At 42.3% G+C, this 24,534-nt stretch overlaps 1 protein-coding gene across 1 annotated transcript; it reads right to left on the reverse strand.

The window, feature by feature from the left end:
* Positions 1 to 9,227: 9,227 nt before the first annotated feature.
* LOC137015029 (CD44 antigen-like) lies at positions 9,228 to 23,856 on the reverse strand. Its single transcript, XM_067379675.1, has 8 exons — positions 23,660 to 23,856; positions 17,812 to 17,980; positions 17,586 to 17,722; positions 17,424 to 17,504; positions 16,574 to 16,852; positions 11,108 to 11,167; positions 10,326 to 10,404; positions 9,228 to 9,733 (listed from the first exon to the last, which is right to left on the reverse strand). The coding sequence occupies exons 1-8, from the start codon at positions 23,724 to 23,726 to the stop codon at positions 9,550 to 9,552; spliced, it is 1,056 nt and encodes a 351-aa protein (XP_067235776.1). The 5' UTR covers positions 23,727 to 23,856; the 3' UTR covers positions 9,228 to 9,549.
* Between the last annotated feature and the right edge of the window lie 678 nt (positions 23,857 to 24,534).

Raw genomic sequence — 24,534 nt, forward strand, 5'->3', positions numbered from 1 at the left:
GGTTCCCTGAGAACAGGGAATGAGACTCTGCATTTGATCACGCAATGGGGAACCGTCATTCGTGACAGGTGTTCGAAATGCCAAGAATCACAACACTCCAATTCTATTGGCCGGCGACAGCCTATGACGTCATACGGTGCGAACCGTGACGTATAAAGGGAGCGCCTGAGGAAGCAGACAACACCTTCTCGTCTTTGAGGGACTGTTCAGCAGGCATCCCAAAGCATGGCAGGGAAACGCAGAGACTCGTTCCTTGTTCTCAGGGAACCATGGTTACATGCGTAAAGGGAGACGTTCCATTTCGAAAGGGAACTTCAACTCTGCTTTTGATCTCGCAATGGGGAACAATATACCCACGCCGCCATGCTAGAGGAGAGTGCATGCCCAAAATATCTGGACGAACGTCCGGCAGTTCCAGGGAAAATCCGGGAGCAACTCTCCAAGGCTGTCAGTGACAGCATTCCCTATGGCCAACAGCCCAAGCTGAGCCTAAAAGAGGCCTTCCGTGAAAGGCCTGCCAAGGCTGCTCAAGGCATCTGGGACCAACAACCCGTGGAAAGTGGTCCCTTAAAGGGGAATGTGGCCAGGAGACCAGAAGGAATCCCAGCCAGTCACTAGAGGGGATAAAATCACCCCCAATGCCACCAAGGAGGCCGTACTAATCTAGCAAAAGCCAAACATAGTCTGGGCCAACCCTGTCTGACATACAGAGTCTCTAAGGCGCAAACTCCAAAAGAGGAGAGCAGGTAAGGAGGCAGTAAGCAACTCAAACCCAAACACAGAGATGGGCATCCTGGTGAGCGGAATTCAGCTGAGCGCTATAAACCCTCGTACTGAGGGGAGTAAGATCACTGATCCTAGGATCTACTTAGCTTCTGATAAAGCGCTGAGGAGGCTGTGCGCTAAAAAAACCCTGGTACAGGGGAGCACAAACCACCCTGGGGCCAGTCTGAACGGGAGACTTCACAGAAGTCTACAACCAATGACCAGTTTAGGGAGCTAAGCACAATTACGCAGTCAACCCGAAGGGAAGTACGAAGCTCAACCTAACGGACAGACCATACTGCAGGCACAAAGTCATGGAGGCCGACCAGAAGGGGCCTACAACATAGCTAAGAGTTCTTACAATGAACTAATATCACAACATGAACCCAACACACAAGGTGGTATTCAGGATGGCCCATAAGGCCATTCAACTGAAAACATAGCATGCTGAGCGCATGACCAACCAAGTAATTAGGTAACTTTGAGTGCCCACAAAACAGCCCGTCCAACACAATCCGATGTGCATTAGAAAAACCCCGTAAAGGGTGCACAAACCAGCCTAAGGGCCGGTCTCAGCGGGAAACTTCATAGAAGTCTACAACCAATGATCAGCTTAGGGAGCTAAGCACAATTACACAGCCAACCCAGAGGGAAGTACGAAGCTCAACCTAAAAGACAGACTGTACTGTTGGCACATAGTCATGGAGGCCGGAAAAAAAGGGGCCTACAACATAACTAGAGTTCTTTTATAATGAACTAAGAATATCACAGAAACTCAACACATGAGGCGATATTCCGGGATGGCCCATAGGGCCAAGCACCTGAAACATAGCATGCTGTAAGCATGACCACCAAGTAAGTAAGTTGCTGTGAGTGCCCACGAAACAGTACGTCCAACACAATCCAACGAGCAGTGTACTCGGTAAAAGCACCTTTCTACTCTTTAAGCAAGAGGAGTACAGCATACGCCATCACACGCTAAAGAAGGCCCCATGGGCCTATAACCTCAGCAGACACGTGGCATCAGCTCGTGGCAGTGTTATCAAGGTTCAGGCTAAACAGACCGACTACAAAGGAGGTCATCAGTCAGCCCGAGCCCCGGCCAGCCAGCGACACAAATCCCTTTACTGCTTCAGTAAAATAGTGTGACACTGTCACATAAAATACATGTTTTACCGCTCTATTTATGACAATGATTTTATGTATGATAGAGTTTTAATTGGTTTACATGTTTTTTATAGTCCATTTTATTCCTCTTACTTATTTTAATCTGTGTATGTCTTTAAATGAGTCTGGGGCTGCCTGTCATGTGACTGATCACATCTTCGAGAGGCAATGGACAACAACATTCTAAATGTACCTTCAGCCGAACCACTGCCAGGCACAAATATTGAGATGCCTTACATGTTTGTTGCAGATGAGGCTTATCCTCTCCGCACTGACTTGATGAAACCATACCCTTCTCGACACCTTACTCATGACCAGCGTATTTACAACTACAGGTTGTCAAGAGCAAGACGGGTCATTGAAAATGCCTTTGGAATACTGGCCAACCGATGGCGAGTATTTCTCTCCACCATTCACCTGGATCCAGTGGCAGTATCCAAGATTAGATTACCCTGGCTTGTCTTGCCCTTCACAATTATATGCGAGCACACGCTCCAGATACATACGTACCTCAAGCACTTATTGATACAGAGGATGCAGAACACCAAATTATCCCTGGTGTGTGGCGGAATGATACAACTCTCTCATCTGTACCTGTATCCCGTGCAAGAAATATAATATGGACATTCTGAAAGCATATTTTATCTCACCTGCAGGGTCAGTCCCATGGCAGGAACACATGTTGTGAACAATCCACCCAATTTGCACCAACTGAATATATAGTTGCATAAGAGTTTAATTTTGACGGCAGCTTTAATTGTTTATTTTTTTTAATGTATATTAATATTTATGAGGATAACAAACACTATCTGATTTTGTTTATACTCCTATGATTTTACAGGTACTTTGTGTCTCAGTGCAGTTACTGTTGCTAAAATGAAATGACAAATAAAAGAATTTTGTGGAACAGAATGTTTATTGCACATATGTCCTGAACATAATTAAACAGTAGTGGTAACACTTTAGAATAACTCACGCTATGAAGCATTAGTTAAGCATTAGTAAATAGTCAATTCATCATTTATAAAACATTAATAGACATTAGTAAGCCATTTATGAATACAGCTATAAATGCTTTGTTCTTGATTTATAAGCATATCTATAATGTGTTTAATAATTGTATTTTCATACTTTATTAATGATCAATTTATCATTTCTAAATTATGTATTACATTATTCCCAAACCAGTTATTTAGGAGTTGTCAGTGGTTCATAAGATCATTTAGGAAGTGTAAGTAAATGATTAACAAAATATTTAAATGTACATGTATGCATCTTATTATTTAGACATATAGTATTAGTTACTTGGTGTGTTATTAAATGCTTTATTAACATATTCCTAGTGTCAAAACTACCTCAGTACTAACTTTAAATTTAGAGAACAGCAGTGCAGAAGATCACTGAGCCTTTAAATCTCATTTATAAAAGCTTTACAGAGCATAAATAGTCCTCACTTTAGATGAGCTCACAAAAATAGTTAACTGACCACTTCTAAATGTTTTATAATTACCTGAATTAATCATGAATTACAGTAGGAATATGTGTTAATAAAACATTTACTAACACACTAAATAACTATTACTAATGTCTAAATAATAAGATGTATAAATGAATGTTTAAATAGTTTATTAATCATTTACTTACACTTTCTAAATGAACCACTGACAACTAGTAAACAACTGGTTTGTAAATAATGTAATATTTAATTTAGAAATGATAAATTGACAATTAATAAAGTATGAAAATACAATTATTAAACACATTATAGATATTCTTATAAATCAAGAATAAAGCAATTATATCTGTATTTATAAACGACTTACTAATGTCTATTAATGCTTTACAAGTGATTAATTAACTATTAACTAATGCTTAACTAATGCTTCATAGTGTGCAGTTATTATGAAGTGTTACCACAGTAGTTTCAATTTCTAATTTTTGGTGCTGCATGCACACTGTGCAAAAATATTGACAAATGCTTTTTAGAAGCCACGTAAACATAAAAAAAAAAAAAAATAAAATAAAAAAAAAAATGTAAACCATCAGTATGAACATAAAATATAACAAAACAGTAGTTCACTTTTAGCTCACTAACTTTCACTTTAAGAGTTTACTCATTATTCAAATCTTCAGCCTGAGTATAAGCTCCACTGAGCATCTGTGTGTAGCTTGATGCAGGAGTCACTTGGTAAGGAAAAACTGGAAAGAATGTCTGACGTGGAGCTGCACTGGGAGAATACACTGGCTGGGTAGTAGGGCCTTTAGGATATTGTATATGCTCCCTATACTGTGCTGACATAAACCTTGTGCTTCATATAAAATTCTCATAATTGCTCGCCTAACCTGCATTTTCTCTGCTACATCTTTAATAAGCCGCATTTGACTGGCTACTTGTTTACCAAAAATATCATCAGAATCTTCATTGTTGTTAAAGGCACTACTAGCAACCTGCCTAAGGATGTCCACCTTCTCCCTCTCCAGCTGGTCTTCCTCTCTCAGCCTTGGCTTTGGACGCTGCTTGTGGCAGACTGTAGTGTTCCTTGGTGGAGCATGTGAAGAGGATTCAGATGCTGCTGTGTCAGATTCATCAAAGTCCTCATTCTCCAGTACTTGCTCATCTCCACTGTCATGCATGTCATCCAGCTAAAAGAGAAACAGTACTATATTTAAAAGCAAAATATAATGTATTTAACATTATTAGCTCCATGTTTTTAAACATTTGATAATATTATTTAATCTACAAATAACATTTAGAGCATTCTTTGTGCTTATTCTGTCTTTGCATAAAAGATTACCCAAATTTACTAAAGTATACATCTCAAAACAACATAATATTTGTATTTAAAAGTTAATTTCACTTACATTTAGTGTACTGACACCCTGGTGAGGCTGCACATGAGTCCTGAGAAACTCTAAATTCCTGAGAATCCAATTCTGTCTAGACGTGAGCTCTTTTGTCCCACTTCTACTAGGTTTTGGGTGCAGCAATTTGGAGAATTAGGTGCGCAGCGATGATACAACGTACATTTTTAATGATCATTACACAAAAGAAAATAAACCGAGAGGTGAATAAATGGTACTAAACTATCACTCACTAAGGAGGTATGTTTTAGGATGAAGTAGTTTACCTGGCATTTGTATTTCCAACGCTATTTCTCTTTTTTATCCTATCATGGTACAGTGGCGATGACACGTTGTACAAGCACTCTTTTTCTCTCCATAACTCCACAAGTTTTTCTTCCTGCTGTCCACCTGGCTCTTTTCGACATTTTATCTGCATTGGTTTGTTGTTGGCGCACTAATTGCGTCATTGGGTTCTGTGCTCATATTGGTTCTTGATCTGCCGGCTGTCGTAGGAGATGCCACACAGCAGGATAGCGGCTCAAAATTTCTGACACTGCCAGAATTTTATCGGAGGGAAAATTTGATCATGATGGTCATTAATTGGCTGTCGGCTGTGTCAAACTAGCGATCAAAGACTACAGATTTTGGTGTAGGATTCCAGAAATCTTTTAGGATTTTCAAAATTTGTCTCAGACAACCAAATCGTGGCCAAAATCGCACAGTGTGAACCAGCCTTAAGTCGCATCATTGTTTGATCCGTCTTAATAATTAAGTCTGGATCATTTTCAAGCCCAAGTTTTGTATCGTCTCGCACGTGCTCTCTGCTGTGTAACTGCACCATCTAAGGGCTGCGTACTCTCCCAATTTCAATTATATAAAATATGTAAAATGATGGTTACTTAAGTTTATATTTTCACTGTATTAATGTGAATTGTCTGTATTATTGTTTTATATTTTATTTTCATGGATGTATGCTTTATTTAGAATTTTTCCACTATATGTTCACGATCACTGTGAGAAAAATGTATATAATCAGAGTCTAATAGCTCGTCCTGCTGACTTTATATGCAGCATCGATGCGCTGTATTCTCATCAGCTATTTGGTGCTGTTTTCCAAGTTTTGTCTTGTTCCAGATACAGTAAAGCAACCCCCGAGTGACCATCCACCTGATCTCTATGTGAATTTATTACATCCAACACACACACAGTCACATATGGCATTTGTGTGGTTATACAAATGGTAATCAATACAGCAGAAACCATGGATTTATAATAATAAAACATGGTTAATTTTTGTAAGGGAGGTAGGCTAAATAATCATGTGCAACATTCAGCAGGCAGTCACCCTTTAACTCCTGTAACGAATATTTCCATTATGATACTAATCTATAACAAATCCTTTATATATATTATAAATTATAATATACATGTTCTAAATGAGATCCAGATCATTATACAAATGACATATCAGTGGGATTTCAGTAAAATACAAATTCTGTCATGCCAAATATTGGCTCATTTTGGATTTCATGAGAGCTACACATTCCAAAAAAGTTGGGACAGGTAGAAATAAGAGGCTGGAAAAGTTAAATGTACATATAAGGAACAGCTGGAGGACCAATTTGCAATTTATTAGGTCAATTGGCAACATGATTGGGTATAAAAAGAGCCTCTCAGAGTGGCAGTGTCTCTCAGAAGTCAAGATGGGCAGAGGATCACCAATTCCCCCAATGCTGCGGCCAAAAATAGTGGAGCAATATCAGAAAGGAGTTTCTCAGAGAAAAATTGCAAAGAGTTTGAAGTTATCGTAATCTACAGTACATAATATCATCCAAAGATTCAGAGAATCTGGAACAATCTCTGTGCGTAAGGGTCAAGGCAGGAAAACCATACTGGATGCCCGTGATCTTCGGGCCCTTAGACGGCACTGCATCACATACAGGAATGCTACTGTAATGGAAATCACAACATGGGCTCAGGAATACTTCCAGAAAACATTGTTGGTGAACACAATCCACCGTGCCATTCGCTGTTGCCGGCTAACACATTCTATATATTCACTAGGCATTCTATACTGTCTGCTTTTAACAGTTTGTCGGTAACATATACATATACATAAACATAGGCTAAATACAAGTGACTTGAATACTAACCATTAATGTGACTTTTGGTGCTGCATGGTTTTGTGTAGCGATTTGTAGTAAGTTAACATTCATTGCTTCAAAGACGCAGATTCAGGTCGCTTCATAAATGTAAATTTGTCTGTCCATGTAATTCTGCTCTACATAATTCTGCTGGAGAGCATAGGTTCCTAAGCAGACTGTGGAATACCTACATTTATGTTTTCACTTTGTTTCGTTAAAACACATAACTTTTGTTACGGTCAACCCTCAAAAACCCTTTTGAAAGTGCTGCAGACCCCGTCCATCAAGTCCGAAGCAAGACACATGCAACCCATAGCAAAGCGTTATGACAACGACACCTCAGACTGACAGATAAACGAGATAATAAACGATAATTTAGGCTACTTCAGTTTTGTAGCCTACATATTGTCATTTTAATTATAGTTTTATTTTGTTTTATTGTCCACAATATTATCATTGATATTTGTTTGAGGGGGCCACTTTTGAAAAATGTGAATCACCACTTTTGATTCATTTTGAAAAAGGGCTGAAGCCCACAAACCCAAAAGCCTGAAATCAACTCATCAACTTAAGCCATGTTTCCACCACAGGAACTTTCACCAGGAACTAGGGACTTTGGGGTGGTACTCTGTTTGACCGCAGGGACCAGGGTCTAAATGAAGTTCCGGGTAAAAATTTCCCCCTCAGATAGTCCCTGTTTCCAAGATTGTGTTTTTTCAAAGTTCAGGAACTTTCAGGGATGGGACTTGGGCGCTGAACATGCTGACTGGTTGAGTTAAAGCAGCATTTTGATTGGTTGACTCCACGCAGAATTTTATTTCAACCACCGTTTTTAAAAGTATGTTGCGGAGCGTGGAGTAAAGGCAGGAACACACCAAGCCGACGGTCGGCAGTCAGGAAGTTTTTGTTCATTGACCGACTAAGTTTTCTCAGTGTGTTCCGCACTGTCGGCTGAAGTTGGTCCTCGCCGTTTTTTTTCCGGCCAATTCGACATGTTGAATCAGCGTCGAAGTTTGTCGGTCCGTTGGGCCATCTGATCATTCTGATTAGCTGTTCAGCTACTGCCCCCTGCTGGTACGGAAAGGCATTTCGTCTTAAGCAAGCACAAAACGGACGTGCTACTTGGCCGTCGGCTGTCGAGCGGCGGTTTGGTGTGTCAGGCCAATTTTGGTCCCAGACACTGCTGACGTGAGCCAACCCCGCGGTCTGCTTTTGTTGCCACTAGTTCGTCAGTTTTGGCTTGGTGTTTTCCTGACTTTAGAGATACTTGATATTCGAATCAACAATGGAGTTTAAAAAATACAACCAATGGACCGATGATTATGTTCAGGCTTTTTTTAACTTATATGTAAAGGATGTAACGCTAAGTTGCAACACTGCCACCTACTGAACGTTAGGATGTCAACCAGATGCTGGCACTGGATTATTTACATGCCATATTATCATATGTGAACTATTCATTTGAAATATTACATTTATCGCCAATAACGGTATATTCCGACAGCTTAATTAACATTAACTTAATTAATTTTATATTTCTTTTTTTTAAATTTCACGTTTATCATCAATACTGGTATATCGTGACCCCCCTAGTTCCATTTTAAATTTGATGATCATTTTCTGGCCGGCCACAGTTCTCATCCATCCAGTAGACTCATGCCTTTCCTCTAAGACCTCCACCAAGAGGTTTTGAGGTCCTGGAAGCAGCCCTTTTCAGTGAGACTAACTAATCCTGTTGCGCTGACTTCGCCACCATAGATTAGACAGTGGAGCAGGGTTATGTAGTGATGCCAGCGTTTGAGGAATCTCTCGCTGCCCATCTCAAGCCATCTTACTGCCCTCCAAACCTGCAGGGTCACTTCTTTGGTTGGCAAGTCATTTGCCTCTCTCACTGTGGCCTGCTTCGTATGAGGCAGTGTTGGTGGTGGATCAGTGGTCAAGGGGTATCTTGGCTTTCCCATCACAGGATCAAGGTTGCGCGCAGAGGTTTTCATACCTTGCTTTCTGGGACGAGGTCCAAGTTCTTTTCCCAGGGCGTTTGGTTAAGAGGGGACTGTCGCTGCACGATGATCCCAACGGACGCCTCTTTGATAGGCAATGGGAGCCCATATTGATTGCCATATAAACTTCCTAGAGATGCTGGCAGTGTTTTTGGCTTCAATCGTCACACCTGGAGGACTTTACAAGACTTCTCTCTCTCTCAGTCAGAAAATATATATTCAGAGTCAACACATTGTCATGTTAACTCTGTCTTATCTTGGGTTTGCAGAAGAGGCAGGGAGAAGCAGAAAGCAGGAGACCAAGTGATGGAAACAACTTAGTTTATTGAACAATCTTAGTTGCGTCTTTCATCTGACAAGCACTGATCTCACCAGTGTTATTATACCAAGCAAAGCCACTGGAAAAATTACTTTCCACATACTTATACTAGTGTAAAATTAAAAATCACTAATACTGAAATATAAAATGAATACACACACGCACACACACACACAAATACAGCAGGCTGTTCTCATGAACTCAGATTTGATCCTTAAATCCTTCACCTCCTTTTGATTTACTTCAAATCTCAGTCTCAATGATTCCCATTTAATGTTTTTGTTGCTATATCACTTTCTCTGGTCATGTTTTAGAACCTTTTCTCTGTTGGCTCATCCAGATTGATGTTGACAAGCTCTGAGTTGCTGCTCATGATCTTTTCATTGTTGACGAGCGTGACCATCTCCTGCTCCCGAGTGACTGACGCCGGTGCACCTTTTTCTGCACTGCTGCTCTTTTTTGTGATAATCAGAGTCTGTTTCTTGCCACACCATCTGAGGGTAAATAAAATACGCATATTCAGTGAAACCCAATAACACTGTTAACATAACCCTAAGCCCTAGCGGTAAACCTGAAACCTAAAATGACCCATTGGACACCCTACATTCTTCTAAGGGACATGCACATGTGGCTACCATTGTAAGTCCACAAGACCCCAAGTGCACATGAAGTGTGCCATTTGGGACAGGGCCTAAGTGCAAGAAAAACTGTCCTAGGTCTGAAAAATATCAACACTAACACCAATACAACATCAAAATGCTATTTAGTGTATAGCACAGTTCATTACATTCAGGAGTCCACCACCCTTCCCTCCAAAGGGAAGGTGTATATTTTCATCAAGATGACAACAATGATATTATTATGTTAGTGTTAATGGTGCCGTATATGAGTACAGTTTCTAAATCCAGTCGGTGACTTAAAGACTAAGATATGAGCGCTCAAATGTTCTACACACACTCTTAAGATTCACACTTGCACACGAAACACAAATATTACAATATTGTGACAGACATGTAGTATTTTAACATATCTATAATATTTTAATATATATATTTATTTGTAATATCTGCATTACAAAAGACATACCTTTTTCGTTTTGCTACAAAAACACAGAGAAGCAGAATGAGAATAACTGCCAAAATTGCCAATAAAATGACCAGCCAGTCTGTAAAAGGATTATAACAAATAAAATGTTATTTCAAACAAACTGATAAAATCATTTCAGCACAGTTGTGTAAGTCAGAGTGCAAATAACATTTGAGCAATGAGACGACAGCCTACAAAATATATATTTCCATGCTTTTCCCTTTTGAGGATCCTCAAATATGTGAGGAAAGTAACTTGGACATAACAGAAGATGCTCTTTGGTCTGGTTTCAGTCATAAAAGTCCAAGGCATTGTATTGCAAATGTATTCATAGCAATTCATATTATATCTTCTTGACTAGGAATGTGTTCTGTTAATGCATGCATTACTAAACCCGCTTGTGTCAATAATATAGAGCTTTTCAGGTGTTAATTCAGACAAAATTGTTAAAATGTGTAGTATTAAGACTGAAAATGCCACAACCATTCACTTTAAGAATCCTTTAGGGATGAGGATCAGACCTCAATCCTGATCTAACCTAACTGAACACACTGAAACAAGCTAATCCAGGCCTTCAGAACTGCTTGCAATTTGGGATTGGTGCAAAAGTCTGCAGGACAATGCCCCCCCAGCACTGGAGTTAAAGAATCTCCCTCATAATTCCCACCCTGGTGTAAATTTGTCAGAATATTGTCAATCCAGGCTTGTAAATGTAAATAGTAGTCTCAAAATAAATAAAATTGATTTGGATATGATTTATATTATAAAAGAGGCTTTCTAACCTGATGATCCGACCGGATCTGATCCCGAAGACCTGTTGTTTGGGTTGACATCTCCTGGATCTGGAGTAACAAAGACAGAAGCACACAGACATCAACAGTTCAAATGAGATTTCAGAAGTCATATCCTGTAACAATTCTTAAAAATAAAGGTTCTGAAAGGGGGTTTTCATAGTGATGCCATAGAAGAACCATTTTAGGTTCCCCAGAGAACCTTCCAGTGGTCAGTTCTTAAGAACCACCTTTTCTTAGTGTGAAGAACATTTTAATAATCTAAAGAACCTTTTTCCACTATAAAAAACGTCTCAGGTTACAGATGTAACCCTGGTTCCCTGAGTAGGGAACGAGACGCTGCGTGGTAACGCATTGGGAACCTTCTGCGTGATGTCGTCACTGAAGCACTCATGTATCTAACCAATCGCGTAGCGAGACGTCAGAGACGGGTGACGTCACGGACCAGGAAACTATAAAGCATACCCGGATGCAGAGCACGCTGGATAAGTCTGAGACAAATGCTCGCAAGTATGCAGGGGGTACGGCAAGAGACGCAGCGTCTCGTTCCCTACTGTGCCGTAGCGGCAAATACTTGACAGGTTATCTTGGTAGAACTGATGACCCCGGAGTGGAGCCGACATCAAGGTTATAAAACCTTACAAACGTGTGCTGACATGACCAGCCAGCCGCGTCACAAATGTCACCGATGGAGACACCTGACATCAAGGCTTTTGATGCCGCCATACCCCGCGTAGAATGGGCACGGACATTCAGAGGAGAAGGCTGTCCGGCCGCATCATATGCAAGTGTGATGGCCTCGACCACCCACTTGCTCATCCTCTGCTTAGATGCAGGGCCCCCTTTTTTAGGGGACCCATAACAGACAAAAAGCTGATCAGTCTTACGCCACAGGGCAGCTCTGTGGACGTAAGTATCCAAGGCCCTCACAGGGCAGAGCAGATTTAGTTTTTCCTGATCCGAAGATTTAAAAGGAGGAGGGCAGAAAGCCTGGAGCACAATGGGACCTGGAACGTGGGTAGGGACCTTAGGGACATAGCCCGGTCTAGGATGCAGGAATGCTTTCACCATTCCTGGAGCAAATTCAAGGTATGAGGGAGCAACTGACAGTGCTTGTAAATCTCCTATCCTTTTCAGAGAAGTAATAGCAAGTAGAAAAATAGTCTTTAGAGTCGCCTCGGCCAACCCTTGTAAAACCACGGCCAGGTCCCAGGCCGGAACCCTTGTGCGCACTGGAGGCCTCAACCTCAGTGTGCCACAGAGGAAGCGAGTGACCAGGGGGTCTCGACCCACCGAAAGGCCACCTACAAGGGGAATATGAAAGGCAGATATAGCCGCAACGTAAACCTTTAACGGTGAAGGGGATAGGCGCTCCGAGAACTTTTCTTGGAGAAATGTAAGCACGTGGCTAATAGAGGCGTGGACAGGGTCCACATTAATACGTCTGCACCAGGCAGAGAACAGATTCCACTTGTATAAATAAAGCTTCCTCGTGGCGGGAGCTCTGGAGTTTAATATGGTCTCCACAACCTCGGTTGGGAGACCAGCATCTACGAACCTGGCCCCCTCAGAGGCCAGGCCCATAGTTTCCATAATTCTGGTGACAGGAGGTCCTGTCTGAGGGGAAGCTCCATTGGGGAGCCGTCTAGTAGGGACACTAGGTCCGAGAACCATATTCTGGTTGGCCAAAAGGGAGCCACCAGTATTAGGCTGACCCCCTCCCGGCGTACTTTCTCCAGAACTCCCGGGAGCAAGGCGATCGGGGGAAATGCATACAGACGCCGCCTCGGCCACGTCTGTACCATGGCATCCAGCCCCAGAGGTGCTGGATGGGTGAGGGAGTACCAGAGTGGACACTGGGTTGACTCTCCCGAAGCAAATAGGTCGACTTCTGCTCGACCGAAATTTTTCCATAGGAGATCCACCACTTCTGGGTGAAGTCTCCACTCCCCGGGCCTCGGGCCCTGCCTCGACAGGGCGTCTGATCCCATATTTTGGCGCCCTGGGATGTAAGCTGCTCTCAGGGAGAGCAGCTTCCCTTGGGCCCACAGGAGGATCTGACGGGCCAAGTAATAAAGTTGGCGAGACCGCAAACCCCCCTGATGATTTATATAGGCGACCACAGCAGTGTTGTCCGTGCGGACCAACACATGATGGCCTCTCAGGTCTGGGAGAAAGTGTTTTAATGCCAGAAACACCGCCATCATCTCCAGCCGATTTATGTGCCAGGAGAGCTGATGGACCTCCCATGAGCCCTGAGCTGGACGGCCACTCATGATCGCCCCCCAGCCCGTGAGGGAAGCATCTGTCGTAAGCATTACGCGACGACCAGAAGTCCCCACCACCAGGGATCTTTCCACATGACCAGAGCACGAAGGCATCGTCGTGAGACTTTGATCATGCGAAAAGGATTTCCCCTCGGGGAGAATCCCCTGGTCCTGAGCCACCACTGTAAGGGTCTCATGAGCAGGAGGCCAAAAGGTATCACGTTGGACGCAGCTGCCATCAGACCCAACAGCCTCTGGAACTGTTTTACAGTGAGTGACTGGCCTAACTTCACCCTTTTCATAGCCATAAGAATGGCACTCACCCGAGCGGGAGAAAGATGTGCCCGCATCGTGGTGGAGTCCCAGACTACCCCCAGATAAGTGATAGTTTGAACCGGAACTAGCACACTCTTTTTTGCGTTGAGCCTCAGCCCAAGCCTCTCCATGTGACGCAGAACAACATCTCGATGCTGGACTGCCAGTTGCTCTGATTGAGCTAGAATCAACCAATCGTCGATGTAATTCAGTACGTGGATGCCCTGAAGCCTCAGCGGGGCCAGAGCCGCATCCACGCACTTCGTGAATGTGCGGGGTGATAACGATAGGCCAAACGGAAGAACCTTGTACTGGTAAGCTTCGCCCCCGAAAGCAAACCTGAGGAACTTCCTGTGAGAAGGATGGATGGACACATGAAAGTATGCATCTTTCAGGTCTATCGCCACAAACCAGTCCTCGGACCTGATCTGTGGGATAATCTGTTTGAGTGTAAGCATCTTGAACTTGAGCTTCTGGATTGAGCGATTTAACACGCGTAAATCTATGATAGGACGTAGTCCTCCATCCTTCTTTGGAACAATGAAGTAATGGCTGTAGAAGCCTGACAGCTTGCTGGGAGGAGGGACCCTTTCTATAGCTCCTTTTTGCAAGAGTGTCATAACCTCTTGTTCCATCACCAGAGACTGCTCGGGGGTCACCACTGTGGGAAGGACCCCGTTGAATATGGGCGGGCGAGACCCGAACTGTATTCTGTAACCCTTTTCTATCATGAGCAGCACCCAATTTGATATATTTGGAAGTAGTTTCCACTCTGCCAAAAAATCTACTAAGGGAACCAGTCTCTCGAGATTGGTCTCTGGTGTTTTTTGAGCACTTGGCTCGGTAATCTGACACGGCGCGCCGGCAGAAAACCGAATCAAGTGGCCGGCCCTCCTCGAAGGACCGGCGGGGACCGCCGTGCCCTGACGCACACTGGGTGGCAGGGTTGACGGACTGTCCCCCTGAGGGTGCCAGGGGGATTTAGATGTATTTTTTCCCGGCTTCCTCCAGAGGGGACCACCCTCATTGGGTCCTGACCCACAGATGTCAGGACCGCTTTGAAGCCTTCCTGGCGATAATAACGGCCCGCAGGTCCGTTTTGCCCTTGGTCCCCAAGCTGTTTGTGGGAGAGCTCGAGTGGCAACGCTCACTTTCTGTTGCGCTCTGTGGTGCACTGAGGAGCTCGTGGACGGCCGAGGCTGCTCCCGCTCAGCAGCCTCGGGGGGGATAGAGCGGCGGGGGATGAACCTCTGGAACGCCGCTGATTGTTTTTTCGCCTCCTGGAACCTCTCGACGACTGTATTTACAGCGTCGCCGAAGAGGCCCGCAGGGGACAGCGGCGCGTCCATAAGGGCAGCTTTGTCTCGCTTCCTTATGTCCGAGAGGTTCAGCCACAAATGTCTCTCCGTAGCCACCAAGGCTGCCATAGACCGGCCGATTTCTTTGGCCGTCTCTTTGGTGGCACGGAGAGCGAGATCAGTTGCCATCCTGATCTCTTGAATACAATCATAAGTGGCCTCCCCGCTCTCATCAATCTCCCCCAGTAGGTCTGCTTGATATGCCTGAAGCAGCGACATGGTGTGTAGACATGCCGCCGCCTGACCTGCTGCCGTGTATGCTTTGCCCACCAAGCTTGATGTTGTTCTTAAGGGCTTGGTGGGCAACGTCGGGGCTTTTAGTGACAATGCCGACCCGGGCGAGAGATAGCCCGCAAGCGTCTCTTCAACCCGGGGCATCGCCGCATAACCGTGCCGTTTCAACCCCACTATATTGCTATATACAGACGTTTGGGGGCTGAATACACGATGCTGCACGGGCCTTTTCCACGACCTCGACACCTCGGTGTGGAGGTCCGTGAAAAACGGCAAACCCCGACACTGGGGTAGCGACCGAGCGGGCAGAAAGCGCTCATCTAGCTTGCTTTTTGGTTTCGGTTCTGCCCGCTCTGCTGGCCAGTCAATTTTTAACTTGGCAACAGCCCTGGTCACTACCTCCAGGAGCTCCTCATATGCTGGGGAAGAGGATGGCGGGTCCTCTTCCCCAGTCTCGACGCTCACCACATCAACCTCCTCGGAGGAAGAGAGGTGAAGCGCCGATGCCTCTCTCCGGGGGGAAGAAACAGCAACGCGTGCTTCAGCCGCCTGAGAAGAGACACTGGGGCTAGCGGGTAAAGGGCGAGATAAGGCTGGGCCCGTCTCAACCCCCTCCGCCAGCTCCATCTGCGAACCCCGCGACAGCAGCCGGCGCTGCGCCTCAGCAGCAGCAGGACCCCACCCGCGGGGTATCGTGTGTGTCCCCGTCAGGAATGAATCTGGGGCAGGGATGCACACACTTCCTGAAACGTTTTTCCTCCGCCATTATAATTGTCTTATTTATATATATATATATATATATATATATGTGTGTGTGTTTGTGCAACTCTTGTCCTCAGACAAAGAGATAGTGTAATGATACGGGACAAACAACACCAAATAAGACAGACAAGATAACATAGAGCGCTTTGTTGAAGACACAGAAGCTAGCGTGCTCTGCATCTGGGTATGCTTTATAGTTTCCTGGTCCGTGACGTCACCCGTCTCTGACGTCTCGCTACGCGATTGGTTAGATACATGAGTGCTTCAGTGACGACATCACGCAGAAGGTTCCCAATGCGTTACCACGCAGCGTCGACAGTTCCCACGAAAGGGAACCTGTAGTGGTTCCATAGATGTTAAAGGTTCTTCATGGAACCATCAATGTCAATAAAGAACCTTTATTTTTAAGTGTAGATACAACCCAGATATGGCAGGATAAAACATTATATTACTTATTAACCTTTTGTCAAACATTAGAGATGAACTGAGATTTGGCTAATATTCCTATAATGAAATGTCACCTGTTTTATTGGCTGGTGTTTCATGACTGGACGTTCTCTCGCTCATTGCCAGCTCTGTGGTGTGTGTAGTTGGTTGTGAGGTTGTGGACTCCTCTGTATGCTCGGTATAGTTTGTATCGTCTGTCTGATCGTAATCGGTCTCATTGTGCTCCACTGGGCTCACTGTAGCACTGGTTTGTGTCCAGAGATCTGGAGTAGACACTGTTGAATCTCTCAACACCTCAGACGTTAAAGTTACATTATCATCCTCTCCAGTGTCTTGTTGGACTGTTGTGACCGCTGTGAAATGACAATTACGCAGAAGTTTGTATATGCACACCAAACTTTGATTGAGTGGAGAAATTGACCTTCTTTAAAAAACTTTTCAACCTGCTGTCAGTAAGCAATTTAACAGATATTTGCATTTATTTAGACACAGTAAATACACAACATCACAAACAAATGACATAACCTACTCAAATATTGACTTTTTTATATTTTTATTTTTTCATGTTTACTGTTGCTTAATGTTTTGTCAATGTTAAGATGCTTTATAGTATGCCAGAAAAGTACTGCAGGTTATCACTTTATTAAAATTATGCCAAAATGAACAACAGTAACACCTTATTTCTATGGATTCAACTAACTACAAGAAACTTTGCAACTATATGTCAACAAACAATACAGTTTTCTCAGGATGAATTTTGAGTGTTAAAGCTTTCTAATGATACCATTTCTGATTATTACTAAAACATGTGATAGGGGAAAAGGGTAATAAATTACTGTTCTGTTACCGGCACACTTACAGTTAACAGGCTCTTTCAGATAAAAGTGTCTTCAAAATGCATAAATGTAAAATTTATATTTATACCTGTAGATGCTGTGACAGGGCTGACATCTGTTTTATTTAAAATCTCAGGGATCTCAGCTGCACAGGCCTTCACTGACAAATCTGTTTAAAGTGTAAGGTTTTGTTAAAAAGACAGTTGATCATGAGTTGACTAAAACAGACACCATGTTACACAAATCAGACCTGTATCATCGTAACAGAAGGCGTCATATTTCTTTCCATCTTGAATCTTCATGATGATGCCGGTTTGGTTGCCAGCGCAGAGTTTATTTGCCTTGTGACGGAGAATCACCAGCTCTGTGCTGTTTACCCAGCCATACCTGCAGAGAAAATACAGGTGGACCTGAAGTTGATGATGATCCTGCATGATTGATGAAGTCAGTTGCTGATGTTCAGTTGAATGTCTGACCTGCATGTCTGTAGTCCGTTGTTATAGGCTACCTCCACCTGCTCCATAGTGGCTAATGAAGATGATAACTCTTCACACAAGCTCTTGGCCATCTCAAACGTCAGACTATAGCGATTTCTCCCTTGTACATGAAACACTCCAATATAGCTGCAGCTCCGGGCGCTCACCGCTGAAAGACAAACAGGGCAGAAATAATATAAATAAATTAATTATATTTATATTGTGCCATTCTAGAACATGAGAATTTCTAAAAAGCATACCAGACAAAGTAAGAGAAACAAAACAGTAATAGAGGACAAAGGTTTAGAGATTTGATTTCAGTTTTGAGCATAAAAAAATCTTAAATCTTAAAGAGGGAAATAGAGTTGACAACACAGAAAGAGACCTGCAGAAAGGTCAAGAGCTTCGGGAACAATTAATAACACTTCACATTAATCTGGGTTACGGTGCGGGGTGGATGGAGTAAGACATGGATCTCATCGCAGGCTGATTTATTCAAACAAAAAAAGATGAAGACATTCCAGAAAACAAATAAAGCACAACAGTTTAAACACTAAAACAAAAACCAACACATGACAAATTATAAAACTATAAATGCATGGAATAATGAGGAACTAATAGAACCCCAATGTAAGGAAGCTTAGCATAGCTTAAAATACTAACTGTTGTTTTGGAAGATAATTTTGCAAGTTATCTTATTAACTGGACTCCTGTGACCAGACTGATGGAACCCAGTGACTGAAGCATGTGTGAAATCGTGCCAATCTCACTGGCTGACAGTATAAAAGAGTGCTTGCATTACACATCATCACCTTTGTTGTCTTCAGGAAGCCGCTTTGTCTGTGTGCTGTCTGTGAAGTGTGTGTGTGTTTTGCAAAAAAAAAGTGAGAGAGAGAGAGAGAAGAAATAATGACGAGCAAAAAGTAGCAATCCAGATCGTGTGCATCTCCATGTCCACGCTTTATAATGATTTTATAATCTATAAAATCTATATAATAGACATGCACACTGAGGTGTCAGACTTGTGGAGAAATGTAGTTACCTCAGCACATTTAAATTATTCAGGCGTATGTGAGGATTCCCTGGGTAGAAGGGAACCTCACTGGGTATCTCTCCCCTGGGTCGGCATCCTCACTGAAGGCTCCCGTCTTGCCTTCCATCGTGGCCGGTGGGGGCCAGCACACCATGCCAGTAACATAAAGACATGGACCAGGGTGAGGGGTTGCCTCCTGAGGCAGTTAAGAAATGCTGCACGGCCACAGATTTAGCCATCTGCACCACCAAGAAGATGGCCTGTGCCTTCGGCTACTCAATGGCTGCAATGGTGGCAATTGAGAGAAATTTGTAGCTGAATCTGTCAGACATTAAGGAGAGTGACTCCATTAAGAAGAACTTCCTCTTTAATGCCGCCGTCTCACCCTCTGGACTTTTCAGGACTGTCGTTGAGATGATGGTGAAGTTCAGAGAGGTGAGAACACAGTATGCTGCCTTCAGGAAGTTTATTCAAATGATCATTTGTGGGTCTACTCACTTAGGCATTCCCTTTCCCATCAGTTCCCCGCATAGGTTATTAGGACTTTCATCACTGTAAGTGTTCCATTCTGTTATTTTTAACCCCTCCAGTGCATTAAGCTGAAGGTGATGTACAACTTCAGTACGCCTTTTAAAAACAGAAAAGGGGGAGTGAGAGCAGTATTAGATTGTGACTTTTAGGCCTTGTTTCCACCTGGTATTAAGATGCGTTTTGATTGATCGGATCACAAGTGGATGATGAAGACATACCCGTTTACACCTGGTATTTTAATCTGTCTATTTTGTCCATTTTCAATCACTTCTGTCCGGATTACTTTAAGGGGAGGGTCTATGGGTGGGTAAATGTATGGCTTTTTACAGATCTTTTGATTTAATGGACAAATTAGCTCACGAAATTTACATATGAACACACCAACGATGACGGAAAAACATGCGGAGATCAGCAGCTTTCGTTTCTGCACTGACAGCCGCAAGACCGGCCGAACGCATTGCGTGTTGGAAATTCTAAGGCCAAGGCCCACTCTCTCATCTGTCGCCCTACACAATTCATCAACTGTGGATTAAAGCAGGATATGCTCCTGTGTAGATATCTTTATGAGTATAAAGCTTGGCAAGTGAGATCTGAAGTGGACTAAGCCACAAGAAGCGGCCCATTATCTAACCCGTTGCCCTCCAAAATTGTCAGATTGGGGTTTAAATCAGTGCTATATGCTCCCTTATTGAGTGTTGGTTATAGTATACTCTCTATAGAGCTTGGCAGATAAGAGTTGAGGTTGACCATGTCACAGGAAGTGGCCCACTCTCACACCCATCAGATCAGCTCAATGCAGAAAACCTACAGAAAACCTTTCTGGTTTGTGGGGTCTTGGCTGAACTTTGCTATCACTGTAAATGTCATAGAATGTCTCTGCTGGCTCTCTCTTATGATTTCACCTTTCAAGAGATGATTGCAGATTCTGTATAAGAAAACATGTTATCAAGAAAATGTCATCTTTATTCTTTTTTTTTTTTTTTTTTTGAATGAGTTACATTAAAAGCTGTGTCCAGATGTGTTTAATACTGTAATTGACCATATCACAGTATTCTGCATGTTGCTAATTGCATTTCAGAGACAACCTCAGGAAAAGTGCCAATGACATGGTTCATGGCAATACGGCAATACATTCATAAAATACAACATTTTACAGCACAATTGAAAGTGGCCAACATTAGTATAATTGTGTTTAATGTTTGGGAACATTTGTGGAACAAATAGTGCCAGACCCTGTTTATGTCAGGTTGTGTTGAGTTTTAAGTAATACAAACAACAGATAACACTTCAAAATAGACTGTACTGGAAATGTATAACATTATACGAGACAATAACCGACAAAGGACTGAACAGAAGAGTACAGGGAGTATATATAGATTTAATAAATGAGGGAACTACACGGGAACTACAAAGATGAATTAATCTGTAATCATAGAAACTAACGAGAACTCACACTGACACAACAGGAACTAGCTAAACAGAACATAATCATGACATTTTATATTAAACAATGAATCTCACACACACACACACACAGGTTCTGTGTAGGCTGTAGTAAACGCACAATCACAAAGGATAACAAAAGTGGTCTTTAATAGTAAATTCCACTAGGAACATAGTATAATCACAGGGAAGATGTTGAGGAAATAACCAATACAAAACAATACTGGACAGTGAGACAAAGGAAACTGAGGACTTAAATACTAGCCAGAAGAATCAACTGAACAGAAACAGCTGCACAGAACTAATTTCCACCAAAGAATGTAACACAGGCAAACCAGAACAGGGAAAATAGAACCAAAACACAATGAAACTAAACCAAAACAGAGCATGCATGTTACAGCTGCATCGTACAGTGTTGGCAGAGCTGGGTAGTAACGGATTACATGAAATCTGGATTATGTAATCAGATCCAAGTAACCAAGTACTTGTAATTAGAGTAAACTACTTTTTAAAATACTTGTAATTAGACTACAGTTACTTTTTTATGGATTACATGATTACATATTATTTACACAATGGCAGTAAGTTGTTCTCAATTCATTGATTCACCTAATTTTTCATTTTTTTTAAACATTTATATTTTTTTCATAATAAACCTGTCAAATTATATACGTTTGTGATTCTTCAAGTTTTTCCGGTGGTGAGGGAGAAATATAGATTAAATATATATTAAATAATAATAATAATAATAACAACAATATATGATGACATATTTGATGTAGCAGTGATATTGCTGTGAATTTCATGTTTTTCAATATTTGTTTTTGTAATGTTGCTGTTTTCTAAATGTACATAATTTTAAGTAAATATGTTTTAAAATCATAAGATGTGGTTTTGTTTTTATCAGCAAACACTAACAGGTACATTAGTGTTAGTATTCTGAAGTATTTACTGTCTTTACATTGCAGTAACTGATTACAATTCATAAGCAATCCACTCAGCTCTGAGTGTTGGGTAGTTATGGATTACAAAATGGACTACACATTTTAAAATGTGCATTATTAGATTGCAGTTACTTTTTAATAACATAATTACATTTGTGATCGATCACATTGCCTCATTTATCAGATGAAAAATTAGTTTTTAGTTGTTTACAACTAGTTGTACATTGTAATTCCCAAGAAACACATGCTGGCAAAAATGTTTTTCCTTAAATGCACTGAACGTCACTTTGGATAAAAATCTATTTTTATGTCATTCATCTTATATAGGCATAAGCTATAATAATCTTTATAATAATAAAGAGCTGTGAAAGAGTGCGTAAAAAGATTGTGGAATACTTTAAAAACAATGTTCCTCAATGTCAAATTACAAATGCTTTGCAAATCTGGAGAAATCTCTGTGCGTAAGGGACAAGGCCGAAGACCTTTATTAGATGCCCATGGCCTTCAGGCCCTCAGACGACACTGCATCACTCATCGGCATGATTTTGTCAATGACATTACTAAACGGGCCCAGGAATACTTCCAGAAACCAGTGTCGGTAAACAATCCGCCGTGCCATCTGCAGATGCCAACTAAAGCACTATCATGCAAAAAGGAAGCCATATGTGAACATGGTCCAGAAACGCTGCCGTGTTTTAGAGCAACATATGCTCCCCTACAGACATCTATTTCAGGGAAGGCCTTGTGTTTTTCAGCAGGACAATGCAAAACCACATACTGAAACTATTACAACAACATGACTTCGTCGTAGAAGAGTCCAGGTGCTGAATTGGCCTGCCTGCAGTCCAGATCTTTCACCGATAAAGAAAAATACGTCAAAGACGACCACAAACTCTTCAGCAGCTGGAAACCTGTATCAGGCAAGAATGGGACCAAATCCCAACACCAAAACTGCAGAAACTCATAACCTTGATGCCCAGACGTCTTCACACTGTTTTGAAAAGATTCGGGCTGTAGAGAGATGGATAATCGTTTGATGGGCTGAGAACAAGCTCCACTACACACAGAGACGCTAACAGGAGGAAAAGTCTGGAGAGGCGTTTTGTTGACTTTTGATACCGTTGAAACTCTCGCTGGATTTCTTTTGAAATGCTGAAATTTACAGCTGCCCAGTAGCATGTCTCTCCAACCAACAAAGAGTTTCTCAGCATTCCCTCAACACAAACACACTTCTTTCATGCTGAGATTTAACATAAAACACGTCAACAACTCCACTCAAAGTGACAGAGATCAAAGTAAATCAGAGATGGTTTAGTGGCTGACTGTGGCATTGACTAGTTTCATTCTGTTCTCCATTTAGGCATTTATTGGTATTTCAGGCACAAAGAACCTCAGAGGTGGTGTAAGAGGTGAAAAAGACATCAATGTTATAACACAATACAGCGCAGCAGCAAAGCACAGATTTATCCATCCAACTTACATTTGGCAAGTCAAGTGTCAAAAGTTTTCAAGAACTAGTGACAAACTTTAGAACAAAATGTTACCACAGTAACCGCCGAGTCTTGCGAAAACTGTTTTTTGGGGGGTGTGAGCTTTCATTTCCTGCATATGCGGTACAACACAAAGAGATGCTCAAAGACTTCAAGTGAGGAATAATCTGGAAACAACATTACTCATCCCACACCATTACATTTCTCTCGCATGAAATGGGTTTTAAACAGTCTAAACTCCTCTGGCTCTCTGCTGGTTCGCTCTTGAGATGCTGAAGTTTTCAGCTGCATATCCTGTTCTCTTCAGGAGTGAGTTTAACTGTATTCACACACACACAGGCAGCAGCGCTGCTCCATTCATAGTCAATAATACACAAAGACATGATCCCTCTGACGGGTTTTCTCACCTGTGGACGCCTCTGATCCGGAGGAGGCCAGTAATCCAGACACGAGTCCCAGCAGCACCATCCACATCCTGATGACCGATGAGGTTGCTGCAGAAGAGAGCTGGGATAGAGTTCACTGTAAGTTTGGAGTATTGTGAGGTGAGGTTTCAGTGTCGGCTCTAATAGAGATGAGAGGAAAGGGTAGTGTGTGTTTGAACACTCCCTTCTACTCCTCCCTCAACCGCTCTCTCTCTCTCTCTGTCCTTCAGTGTGTTCAGAGAGTGAATGTTTATCTGCACAACACTGACTGCCATGATTCCTGATTCATTTTGGTAAACTGAATGTCCAAGTACTTTCAAACTACTCTCAGCTTACACACTGATCCCATTTATCTCACAAAAAAAGAACATATCCAGGTCACATGTCTATAAATACATCAAGAAAATTAAGCCTAGTTAGTGATGATTAAGATTTGTTGCATTGTCCTCAAACTCTTCAATATGTTACAGTGAATTTTCTTTTCAGTCAGTATGAGAAGCAGTCGTTACCAACATGAATTACATGAGATACAACTGAAATGAGCTTTCGGATAAAGATTCATAACAGGAAAGCAATAGTGAAGCTACATCATGAACAGACGAAGCAGTTTTAGCTGTTTCTCGTCATCTCACATCTCATGAAAAACAGAAGCAGTTTTTACATGTATTTACATGAAGAGTTTTGAATATAGTACAGTGTTACATTACTGCTGGTGTGTTGTTGGTCATCATGTTGTTATGACACTGAGTAAACAAGACATCATCAGAACGTACTTCACATCTTCTCCTCTCACTTCCTGAACAGAGCAGTTGCTGTTGATACTGTTATGATTGCTATGGTGATACGAGCTATAAACA

This window comes from Chanodichthys erythropterus, chromosome 24, assembly GCF_024489055.1.
Source record: "Chanodichthys erythropterus isolate Z2021 chromosome 24, ASM2448905v1, whole genome shotgun sequence".
In the NCBI taxonomy this organism is placed as follows: domain Eukaryota; kingdom Metazoa; phylum Chordata; class Actinopteri; order Cypriniformes; family Xenocyprididae; genus Chanodichthys; species Chanodichthys erythropterus.